This window comes from Pristiophorus japonicus, chromosome 21 (genome assembly GCF_044704955.1).
Source record: "Pristiophorus japonicus isolate sPriJap1 chromosome 21, sPriJap1.hap1, whole genome shotgun sequence".
Classification (NCBI taxonomy): domain Eukaryota; kingdom Metazoa; phylum Chordata; class Chondrichthyes; family Pristiophoridae; genus Pristiophorus; species Pristiophorus japonicus.
The window spans coordinates 8,211,157-8,223,992 of NC_091997.1; the positions used below are offsets into that span (position 1 = coordinate 8,211,157).

The 12,836-nt window shown below is 45.9% G+C and overlaps 1 protein-coding gene across 3 annotated transcripts in view; it reads right to left on the minus strand.

Annotated features, from left to right (window-relative positions):
- Positions 1-12,836, minus strand: part of becn1 (beclin 1, autophagy related) — a 30,653-nt gene that overhangs the window by 16,607 nt on the left and 1,210 nt on the right. For all 3 annotated transcript variants that reach the window (XM_070864339.1, XM_070864338.1, XM_070864340.1), the window contains exon 2: positions 9,854-9,982. In XM_070864339.1, the coding sequence (XP_070720440.1) occupies positions 9,854-9,980 (127 nt within the window). In that variant the 5' untranslated portion in view covers positions 9,981-9,982. The remainder of the gene's footprint in view (positions 1-9,853; positions 9,983-12,836) is intronic.

A 12,836-nucleotide genomic window follows, 5' to 3' on the forward strand; every position in this document is an offset into this window, starting at 1 on the left:
ATCTTGCATAAAGCTCAGCAACGACGAGAGCACCACCTATCTTCAGGCCAGTGTTGCTATGGTCGTAACACGTGCTTCAGTACAGCAGTTTATTCAGATGGTTTAACGCGAAACCTGAACATAACACTTACTTCCTGTAATGCTATTTCTATCATGCTGCTCTATCACACTTAAACGGATCTATTTATTACCCTGGCAGCTGTGGCTCAGTGGGCAGCACACTTGCCTCGGAGTCAGAAGGTTGTGGGTTCAAGTCCCACTCCAGGAACATGAGCACCTTTTTAAAAAAAAATCTAGGCCGACACTCCAGTGCAATTGCTGAGGGCGTGCTGCACTGTCGGAGGTTCCATATCGGATGAGACGATAAACCGAGGCCCCGTCTCCCCTCTCAAGTGGACGTAAAAGATTCCATGGCCCTATTTCAAAGCAGAGCAGGGAAGTCAGAGTAGGAATCGCAGGATAGCTAAGATGAATACGTGACTTGAGGAGTGGTGCAGAAGAGAGCGATTCAAATTCCTAGGACATTGGAACCGGTTCTGGGGGAGGTGGGACCAGTACAAACCGGACGGTCTGCACCTGGACAGGACCGGAACCAATGTCCTAGGGGGGAGCGTTTGCTAGTGCTGTTGGGGGGGTTAAACTAATATGGCAGGGGAATGGGAACCTATGCAGGGAAACAGAGGGAAGTAGAATGGGGGCAGAAGCAAAAGCTAGAAAGAAAGAAAGTAAAAGTGGAGGGCAGTGAAACCCAAGGCAAAAATCAAGAAGAGTCACATTACAGCAAAATTCTAAAAGGGGCAAAGTGTGTTAAAAAGACAAGCCTGAAGGCTCAGCCTCAATACGAGGAGTATTCATAAGGTGGACGAATTAACTGCGCAGGCAGCAATTAACGAATATGATGTAATTGGCATCACGGAGACATGGCTCCAGGGTGACCAAGGCTGGGAACTCAACATTCAGGAAGGATAGACAGAAAGGAAAAGGAGGTGGGGTAGCGTTGCTGGTTAAAAAGAGGAAATTAACGCAATAGTAAGGAAGGACATTAGCTTGGATGATGTGGAATCTGTATGGATGGAGCTGCGGAATACCAAAGGGCAGAAAACGATAGTGGGAGTTGTGTACAGACCATCAAGCAGTAGTAGTAAGGTTGGGGACAGCGTCAAACAAGAAATTAGGGATGCGTGCAATAAAGGTACAGCAGTTATCATGGGCAACTTTAATCTACATATAGATTGGGCTAACCAAACTGGTAGCAATACGGTGGAGGAGGATTTCCTGGAGTGTATTAGGGATGGTTTTCTAGACCAATATGTCGAGGAACCAACTAGAGGGCTGGCCACCCTAGACTGGCTGATGTGTAATGAGAAAGGACTAATTAGCAATCTTGTTGTGCGAGGCTCCTTGGGGAAGACTGACCATAATATGGTAGAATTCTTTATTAAGACGGAGAGTGACATAGTTAACTCAGAGATTAGGGTCCTGAATTTAAGGAAAGGTAATTTCGATGGTATGAGACGTGAATTGGCTAGAATAGACTGGCGAATGATACTTAAAGGGTTAACGATGGATAGGCAATGGCAAACATTTAAAGATCACGTGGATGAACTTCAACAACTGTACATCCCTGTCTGGAGTAAAAATAAAAAACGGAAGGTGGGTCAACTGTGGCTAACAAGGGAAATTAAGGATAGGGTTAAATCCAAGGAAGAGGCAAATAAATTGGCCAGAAAAAGCAACAAACCTGAGGAAAAATTTAGAATCCAGCAGAGGACAAAGGGTTTAATTAGGAGAGGGAAAATAGAGTATGAGAGGAAGCTTGCTGGGAACATAAAAACTGACTGCAAAAGCTTCTATAGATGTGAAGAGAAAAAGATTAGTGAAGACAAACGTAGGTCCCTTGCAGTCAGATTCAGGTGAATTTATAATGGGGAACAAAGAAATGGCAGACCAGTTGAACAAATACTTTGGTTCTGTCTTCACGAAGGAAGACACAAATAACCTCCCGGAAATACTAGGGGACCGAGGGGCTAGTGAGAAGGATGAACTGAAGGAAATCCTTATTAGGCAGGAAATTGTGTTAGGGAAATTGATGGAATTGAAGGCTGATAAATCCCCGGGGCCTGATAGTCTGCATCCCAGAGTACTTAAGGAAGTGGCCCTAGAAATAGTGGATGCATTGGTGATCATTTTCCAACAGTCTATCGACTCTGGATCAGTTCCTATGGACTGGAGGGCAGCTAATTTAACACCACTTTTAAAATAAAAAAGGAGGGAGAGAGAAAACAGGGAATTATAGACCATTTAGCCTGACATCAGTAGTGGGGAAAATGTTGGAATCAATTATTAAAGATGAAATAGCAGCGCATTTGGAAAGTAGTGACAGGATCAGTCCAAGTCAGCATGGATTTATGAAAGGGAAATCATGCTTGACAAATTTTCTAGCATTTTTTGAGGATGTAACTAGTAGAGTGGACAAGGGAGAACCAGTGAATGTGGTGTATTTGGACTTTCAAAAGGCTTTTGACAAGGTCCTACACAAGAGATTAGTGTGCAAAATTAAAGCACATGGTATTGGGGGTAATGTATTAACGTGGATAGAGAACTGGTTGGCAGACAGGAAGCAGAGAGTCGGGATTAACGGGTCCTTTTCAGAATAACAGGTAGCGACTAGTGGTGTACCGCAAGGCTCAGTGCTGGGACCCCAGATATTTACAACATACATCAATGATATAGATGAAGGAATTGAATGTAATATCTCCAAGTTTGCAGATGACACTAAGCTGGGTGGCAATGTGAGCTGTGAGGAGGATGCTAAAAGGCTGCAGGGTGACTTGGACAGGTTAGGTGAGTGGGCAAATGCATGGCAGATGTAGTATAATGTGGATAAATGTGAGGTTATCCACTTTGGTGGCAAAAACACCAAGGCAGATTATCTGAATGGTGGCAGATTAGAAAAAGGGGAGGTGCAACGAGACCTGGATGTCATGGTAGATCAGTCATTGAAATTTGGCATGCAGGTACAGCAGGCGGTGATTGTGGCAAATGGCATGTTGGCCTTCATAGCTAAGGGATTTGAGTATAGGGGCAGGGAGGTCTTACTGCAGTTGTACAGGGCCTTGGTGAGGCCTCACCTGGAATATTGTGTTCAGTTTTGGTCTCCTAATCTGAGGAGGGACTTTCTTGTTATTGAGGGAGTGCAGCGAAGGTTCACTAGACTGATTGCCGGGATGGCAGGACTGACATACGAGGAGAGACTGGATCGACTGGGCCTGTATTCACTGGAGTTTAGAAGGATGAGAGGGGATCTCATTGAAACATATAAAATTCTGACGGGACGGGACAGGTTAGATGCAGGAAGAATGTTCCTGATGTTGGGAAAGTCTAGAACCAGGGGACACAGTTTAACTTTCTGTTCCTCTGTCACCTGCCACTTGTGCACCCCATCTCCCACCATTGACTTCAGTCAGCTCGGCCCTTCCCTCCCTGAACCCCTGCATCCCCCGCTTTGCCTCCAAGATCCTCATTAAAACCCACCTCTTTGATCAACCTGTCACTAATCCCTCCTTTGGCTGATTGTTCTTTATAGGGTAGTAATTGTACTAAAATCTTCCCAATTCAGGCTGGGAAAACATCATTCTAAGCTGATGATGGTGGTGAGGGGCAAGGAGTGGGGTCAATTTATGAAGGATGACTGACTCCCATAGCCCCTCCTCCTCCTCCTTTCTCCCATTGTTCCCACCTCCCAGTAGTGGCACAGCCAGCAACCAATTTTCCCCAATACTCCCACACAAAGATTGCCCCATCACTGTCACACTAGGTTTTCCCACTCCCATCCAGTATCTCCTCCACCTACGCTACAAGGCCTTGCAGTCCCTCCCAACTATACTCAAATCCCATCACAATAGTAATCCTTCTGTGGTCCTTCACAGGTCTGTGCTCTCAGGCCACCTGCCCTCCCCATCCCAACTCCTCCTGGGCAACACTTCCACAGCCCTTCTGCACTCCCTAGCTATTACAAACATTTTGGGTTAAAACTTGAAATCAAGTGCCCCCTTTTGTAAGGGCACAAAAATCCACAAATTAACTAATAAAGATTAAAGGGAACCTCGATAAATCAAATCAAATTAAAATGTTGTTCCCTGTTGAAATGACGCACTCCAGTCCCTCCGGTGCCCACCTCTCGCAGAAGGCCATGAGCGTACCGGTGGACACCGCGTGCTCCATCTCCAGGGACACCCTGGCGTAAACGTAACCGCCCTAGTTATTACAAGCCTTTGGTTTCAGTTCAACTCTACTCACACTTCATCAGCCTAATCAACATAAAGAAAAAGAACACATTGCTAACTCACAAAAACACCACAGGCAACACAAACTGATCATGTCCTGCAACTTCCCGTGAGCAATGAGATGGCAGATTATAAATAAAACAGCACATTATTTATAACATAGTGCTGAGCATTGTTAAGTTTGATCTCGTTTAGTCAAGCAACTTTTTATAAATACACAAGAACACATGACACTGGATGCAAGAGGAAGGGAGTTATTAAAAAAGTATATGATACAACATTTAACATTTGTGCACACTACTGTACTATTAATTCCAGGTTACAACTTATTGGAGCAAAACTTAAGCTCCTTTAACTAATATAGAAACATAGAAAATAGGTGCAGGAGTAGGCCATTCGGCCCTTCGAGCCTGCACCACCATTCAATAAGATCATGGCTGATCATTCCCTCAGTACCCCTTTCCTGCTTTCTCTCCATACTACTTGATCCCTTAGCCATAAGGGCCATATCTAACTCCCTCTTGAATATATCCAATGAACTGGCATCAACAACTCTCTGCGGCAGGGAATTCCACAGGTTAACAACTCTGAATTAAGAAGTTTTTCCTCATCTCAGTCCTAAATGGCCTACCCCTTATCCTAAGACTATGTCTCCTGGTCCCCAACATCGGGAACATTCTTCTCGCATCTAACCTGTCCAGTCCCGTCAGAATCTTATATGTTTCTATGAGATCCCCTCTCATCCTTCTAAACTCCAGTGAATAAAGGCCCAGTTGATCCAGAGTGTCCTCATATGACAGTCCAGCCATCCCTGGAATTAGTCTGGTGAACCTTCGCTGCGCTCCCTCAATAGCAAGAACATCCTTCCTCAGATTAGTAGACCAAAACTGAACACAATATTCCAGCTGAGGCCTCACCACGGCCCTGTACAACTGCACCTATACTCAAATCCCCTAGCTATGAAGGCCAACATACCATTTGCCTTCTTCACCGCCTGCTGTACCTGCATGCCAACATTCAATTACTGATGAACCATGACATCCAGGTGTCGTTGCACCTCCCCTTTTCCTAATCTGCCATCATTCAGATAATAATCTGCCATCGTGTTTTTGCTCCCAAAGTGGATAACCTCACATTTATCCGCATTATACTGCATCTGCCATGCATTTGCCCACTCACCTAACCTGTCCAAGTAACCCTGCAGCCTCTTAGCATCCCCCTCACAGCTCACACCGCCACCCAGTTTAGTGTCATCTACAAACTTGGAGATATTACACTCAATTCCTTCATCTAAATCGTTAATGTATATTGTAAAGAGTTGGGGGTCCCAGCACTGAGCCCTGCGGCACTCCACTAGTCACTGCCTGCCATTCTGAAAAGGACCCGTTTATCCCAACTCTCTGCTTCCTGTCTGCCAATCAGTTCTCTATCCACGTCAGCACATTACCCCCACGCTTTGATTTTGCACACCAATCTCCTGTGTGGGACCTTGTCAAAAGCCATTTGAAAGTCCAAGTACACCACATCCACTGGTTCTCCCTTGTCCACTCTGCAAGTTACATCCTCAAAAAATTCCAGAAGATTCATCAAGCATGATTTCCCTTTCATAAATCCATGCTGACTTGGACCGATCCTGTCACTGCTTTCCAAATGCGCTGCTATTTCATCCTCAATTATTGATTCCAACATTTTCCCCCATTACTGATGTCAGGCTAACCGATCTATAATTACCCACTTTCTCTCTCCCTCCTTTTTTAAAAAGTGATGTTACATTAGCTACCCTCCAGTCCATAGGAACTGATCCAGAGTCGATAGACTGTTGGAAAATGATCACCAATGCATCCACTATTTCTAGGGCCACTTCCTTATCTACTCTGGGATGCAGACTATCAGGCCCCGGGGATTTATCGGCCTTCAATCCCATCAATTTCCCTAACACAATTTCCCCCTAATAAGGATATCCTTCAGTTCCTCCTTCTCACTAGACACTCGGTCCCCTAGTACATTCGAAAGGTTATTTGTGTCTTCCTTCGTGAAGACAGAACTGAAGTATTTGTTCAATTCGTCTGCCATTTCTTTGTTCCCCATTATAAATTCACCTGAATGCGACTGCAAGGGACCTACATTTGTCTTCACTAATCTTTTTCTCTTCACATATTTATAGAAGTTTTTGTAGTCAGTTTTTATGTTCCCAGCAAGCTTCCTCTCGTACTCTATTTCCCCCTCTTAATTAAACCCTTAGTCATCCTCTGTTGATTTCTAAATTTCTCCCAGTCCTCAGGTTTGTTACTTTTTCTAGCCAATTTATATGCCTCTTCCTTGGTTTTAACATTATCCTTAATTTCCCTTGTTAGCCACGGTTGAGCCACCTTCCCAGTTTTATTTTTACTCCAGACAGGGATGTACAATTGCTGAAGTTCATCCACGTGATCTTGAAATGTTTGCCATTGCCTATCCACCGTCAACCCTTTAAGTATCCTTTGCCAGTCTATTCTAGCCAATTCACACCTCATACCGTCGAAGTTACCTTTCCTTAAGTTCAGGACCCTAGTCTCTGAATTAACTGTGTCACTCTCCATCTTAATAAAGAATTCTACCATTTTATGGTCACTTTTCCCCAAGGGGCCTCGCACAACAAGATTGCTAATTAGTCTCTTCTCATTACACATCACCCAGTCTGGGATGGCCAGCTCTCTAGTTGGTTCCTTGACATATTGGTCTAGAAAACCATCCCTAATACACTCCAGGAAATCCTCCTCCACCGTATTGCTACCAGTTAGGTTAGCCCAATCAATATGTAGATTAAAGTCACCCATGATTACTGTTGTACCTTTATTGCACACATCCCTTATTTCTTGTTTGATGCTGTCCCCAACCTTATTACTACTGTTTGGTGGTCTGTACACAACTCCCACTAGCGTTTTCTGCCCCTTGCTATTCCGCAGCTCCACTCATACCGATTCCACATCATCCAAGCTAATGTCCCTCCTTACTATTGCATTAATTTCCTCTTCAACAACGCCACCCCGCCTCCTTTTCCTCTCTGTCTATCCTTCCTAAATGTTGAATACCCCTGGATGTTGAGTTCCCAGCCTTGGTCACCCTGGAGCCATGTCTCCGTGATGCCAATTACATCATATCCATTAACTGCTATCTGCGCAGTTAATTCGTCCACCTTATTCCGAATACTCCTCGCATTGAGGCACGGAGCCTTCAGGCTTTTCTTTTTAACACACTTTGCCCCTTTAGAATTTTTCTGTAATGTGGCCCTTTTTGATTTTGCCTTGGGTTTCTCTGCCCTCCACTTTTACTATTCTCCTTTCTATCTTTTGCTTCTGCCTCCATTTTATTTCCCTCTGTCTCCCTGCATAGGTTCCCATCCCCCTGCCATGTTAATTTAACTCCTCCCCAACAGCATTAGCAAACACTCCCCCTAGGACATTGGTTCCGGTCCTGCCCAGGTGCAGACCGTCCAGTTTGTACTGGTCCTACCTCCCCCAGAACCGGTTCCAATGCCCCAGGAATTTGAATCCCTCCCTTTTGCACCACTCCTCAAGCCATATATTCATGTGGACTATCCTGCGATTCCTACTCTGACTAGCACGTGGCACTGGTAGCAGTCCTGAGATTACTACTTTTGAGGTCCTACTTTTTAATTTAGCTCCTAGCTCTCTAAATTCGTCTCGTTTTTTACCTATATCGTTGGTACCAATGTGCACCACGACAACTGGCTGTTCACCCTTCCTTTTCAGAATGTCCAGCACCCGCTCCAAGACATCCCTGACCCTTGCACCAGGGAGGCAACATACCATCCTGGAGTCTCGGTTGCGGCTGCAGAAACACCTATCTATTCCCCTTACAATTGAATCCCCTATCACTATAGCTCTCCCACTCTTTTTCCTGCCCTCCTGTGCAGCAGAGCCACCCACGGTGCCATGAACTTGGCTGCTGCTGCTCCCCCCTGGTGAGTCATCCCCCTCAACAGTACTCAAAGCGGTGTATCTGTTTTGCAGGGGGATGACCGCAGGGGATCCCTGCACTACCTTCCTTGCACTGCTCTTCCTGTTAGTCACCCATTTACTATCTGGCCGTGTATCCTTTACCTGCGGTGAGACCAACTCGCTAAACGTGCTAATCACGACTTTCTCATCATCGTGCATGCTCCAGAGTGAATCCACCCGCAGCTCCAGTGCCGCAATGCGGTCCATCAGGAGCTGGAGGTGGATACACTTCACGCACACGTAGTTGTCAGGGACACCGGAAGCGTCCCTGACTTTCCACATCGTACAGGAGGAGCATAACACGTGCCCGAGCTCTCCTGCCATGACTTAATCCTTAGATTAACTTAATTTGGCAACAGCAATGCTAAATATTACTTACTGATATAGAAAAGAAAAAGAAAAACTCCTTACCAATCACCAATCACTTACCCCCTTGGCTGTGACGTCACCTTTCGATTTCTTTCTACTTCTTTTTGCCTTCTCTCCCCGCTGCAGCTGTACCGGCTGGCCTTTATAGGCCTCTCCATGCACCTCGAACTCCCGCCTCTCCTCTGCCCCCACCAATGGGCCTTTATAGGCCTCTCCACGCACCTCGAACTCCCGCCTCTCCTCTGCCCCCACCAATGGGCCTTTATAGGCCTCTCCACGCACCTCAAACTCCCGCCTCTCCTCTGCCCCCACCGCTGGGCCTTTATAGGCCTCTCCACGCACCTCGAACTCCCGCCTCTCCTCTGCCCCCACCAATGGGCCTTTATAGGCCTCTCCACGCACCTCGAACTCCCGCCTCTCCTCTGCCCCCACCAATGGGCCTTTATAGGCCTCTCCACGCACCTCGAACTCCCGCCTCTCCTCTGCCCCCACCAATGGGCCTTTATAGGCCTCTCCACGCACCTCGAACTCCCGCCTCTCCTCTGCCCTCACCGCTGGGCCTTTATAGGCCTCTCCACGCACCTCGAACTCCCGCCTCTCCTCTGCCCTCACCGCTGGGCCTTTATAGGCCTCTCCACGCACCTCGAACTCACGCCTCTCCTCTGCTGCCGCCTCCCGCTGCCGAGGTGCGTGGACTATTTTCAATAGTAAAGAAAGACTTGCATTTATATAGCACCTTTCATGACCTTAGGATGTCCCAAAGCGCTTTACAGCCAATTAAGTACTGTTGAAGTGTAGTCACTGTTATAATGTAGGAAACATGGCAGCCAATTTGCACACAGCAAGCTCCCACAGACAGCAATGTAAAACTGAACAGATAATCTGTTTGTGATGTTGGTTGGGGGATAAATATTGGTCAGAACACCAGGCATAACTCCCCTGCTCTTCTTCGAAATATTGTCAAGGGATCTTTTATGTCCACCTGTGGGAGCAGACGGGGCCTCAGTTTAACATTTCGTATGAAAGACAGCACCTCCGACAATGCAGCACTCCCTCGGTACTGCACAGGAGTGTCAGCCTGGATTTTGTGCTCCAGCCTCTGGAGTGGGACTTAAACCCACAACCTTCTGACCCCGAGGCGGCTACTAACTGAACCACAGCTGACAATGAAACAGCAAAGTTATTACAACTGCATACCTGTAAGTTCTTGAATTGTGACTTTATCCAGAACGTTGAAGGACGTATCCAGTTTTAGGGGTTGGCTGCAGCGCTGGCACACGAAGCTCACCTGCATGGTGGAGCTCGAAGACTTTGACCCCTCCATATCTGTGCAAGAATAAAGGTGTGAAAGCAGGGAATAAGAAAAGACGACTTGGCCCATCACTTCTACAGACCAAATGCAATGTGCTCCATCATGCACTCTCCCTGACCAATGTAATCTGTGGGAAGGTTCTACATGAATTCTCTCCAACTACAATCAACAAGTAATGCTACAGAATATTCAACCATAAAAACATAAAAAAGGAAAAAACTACAAAGACTGTATATTTGAAACAGAAAATGCTGAAAGCACTCAACGGATCAAGTCAGTACCTGTGCGGAGAACAGATACTTCGTCAGAACGATGAGATTACAGATGTATGCAATTTAAAATGAACAGGAAAAGGGGAAAAGAAGGGTAATAAAGCATATGCAGGCACATAGACAAGTAGAAAGACCTATAAAGGGCTTAAATGGAAAACAGCAGATGGTTAAAATGACTGAAGTGATAATATGAGATAATAGGAGGCACAATGAGAGCAATAAAAGATATTTGAGAAACAGAGAGCATGTGAATAGCTAAGGCAGTTGGGGGTAAAGCAGACAGAAATAGAAGTGGGATAAACTGGCAAAGCAGAGCAAGATCCACCAGCCTGGGAACCCGGGAATAGGGGAAAAAAGGCTAACACCAACAATGCCAACCCACTTGCCAGCACGGTATTCCAACAGCGGGTCCGCATCTCAAGCACCAACCCATCCCTTGCCTCCCCCCGAAACACCGCCACAACTATCCCACACCACCAGCAATCGCTGATGATGGGGAGTAAGTGAGAACTATAGTTAAGGTCCAAAGCTATTAAAGTTACTATTAAGACCAGATGACTACAAAATGCCAAACAGAAAAATAAGGTACTGTGCCTCACCCTTGCAAACCCATTATTTAAAAAAGGTGAAAAGAAAAAAAAATCATAAATGCTGGAACTCGAAAATAAATCAGAAAATGCTGGAAATGCACAAATCAGTCAACATCAGAATTCATTGTTAAATCAACCGAGCATACCCAAATAATTGACCGTTAACCATTATTCTCCCATCCCCTTGTCGAATGAAGGAGCACACCTGGAACATTAACCTATATTTCATCTTCAGATACTGCCAGCATTTTGGTTCTTCACAATTAAACCATTGCCTATTGCTTCCCCCTCTGCAATAAAAGATAATACATTTGCTAGTTCCAGTTCTGTTAAAGATGGGGCGGAGGGGGGGTACAGACCTAAAACCATTGAACTAGCTGTCTCCAGCAGCTGCTGACAGACCTACTGAGCATAAACTGCAATGGAAAACAAACAAAACATCCACACAGATCCAGCTGGAACACACTTTTGTCATTCAGCCCAGTGAATGCTGAAGGCGCTCCCGTGGGGGGAGCCACACAGAAACAGGCACAAAATCAGAGAAAACAAACATAGAAACACACACAACTTGTATTTGTATAGCGCCTTTAATGTAATTTTGTTTTGTCTTCACAGGAGTGTTAAGACAAAACAAATAAATTTGACACTGAGCCACACAAGAAGAAATTAGGGCAAGGAGAGAGGTAGGTTTTAAGGAGCGCCTTAAAGGAGGAAAGAGAGGTTTGAGAGGCGGAGAGGTTTTGGGAGGGTGTTCCAGAGCTTAGGGCCCAAGCAGCTGAAGAAACGGCCACCAATGGTTGAGTAGTTATAATCAGGGATGCTCAAGAGGGCAGAATTTGCAGAGCACGGACATCTTGCCAGTTGTGAGGCTGAAAGAGATTACAGAGATAGGGAGGGATGTGTAAACAAGGATGAGAATTTTGAAATTGAGGAGTTGCTTAACCAGGAGCCAATGTAGGTCAGCGAGCACAGGGGTGATGGGTGAGCGGGACTTGATGCGAGTTAGGACACGGGCTGCCGAACTTTGATGACCTCAAGTTTACGTAGGGTAAAATGTGGGAGGCCAACTAGGAGTAGTGAAGTCTAGAGGTAACAAAGACATGGATGAGGGTTTCGGCAGCAGATGAGCTAAGGCAGGGGCAGAGACAGGCAATGTTACTGAGGTGGAAATAGGCGGTTTTAGTTGAGCCACAGATGTGACCAGTAGTTCATTTCAGGGTCAAATATGTTCAGCCCCAGACAGATGCTAGGGAGAGGGATGGAGACAGTGGCTAGGGAATACAGTTTGTGGCAGGAACCAAAGACAATGGCTTTGGTCTTCCCAATATTTAATTGGAGAAAATTTCTGCTCATGCAGTACTAGATGTAAGACAAGCAGTCTGACAATTGAGAGACCATGGAGGGAGAGAGAGAGAAGTGGTGGGGAGTTAGAGCTGGGTGCCGTCAGCGTACATATGGCCATGTTTTCGGATGATGTCACTGAGGGGCAACATGTAGATGTGAAATAGGAGGGGGCCAAGGATAGATCCTTGGGGGACACCAGAGGTAATGATGCAAGAGTAGGAAGAGAAGCGGTTGCAGGTGATTTTCTGCTACGATTAGATAGATAAGAATGGAACCATGTGAGTGCAGTCCCACCCAGCTGGATGGTGGTGGAGAGGCATTGGAGGAGGATGGAGTGGTCAACCGTGTCAAAGGCTGCAGACAGGTCCAGAAGGAAGAGGATAGAGAAACACACAAAAACACATACAGAAAGACACAAACACACACACAGTCAGAAGCAGACACACAGAGACAGAGAAACACACACAGAAAACAAACACAAAGAAATACACACGTACAGAAAACAGAATCGCAGTCAGAAACACAAACACAGAAATGCACACACAAAACAGACACACGTGCACGCACACACACAGAAAGACAGAAGCAGACACAGACACACACACAGGAATACAGACAGAGACAGACACAGACACACACACAGGAATACAGACAGAGACAGA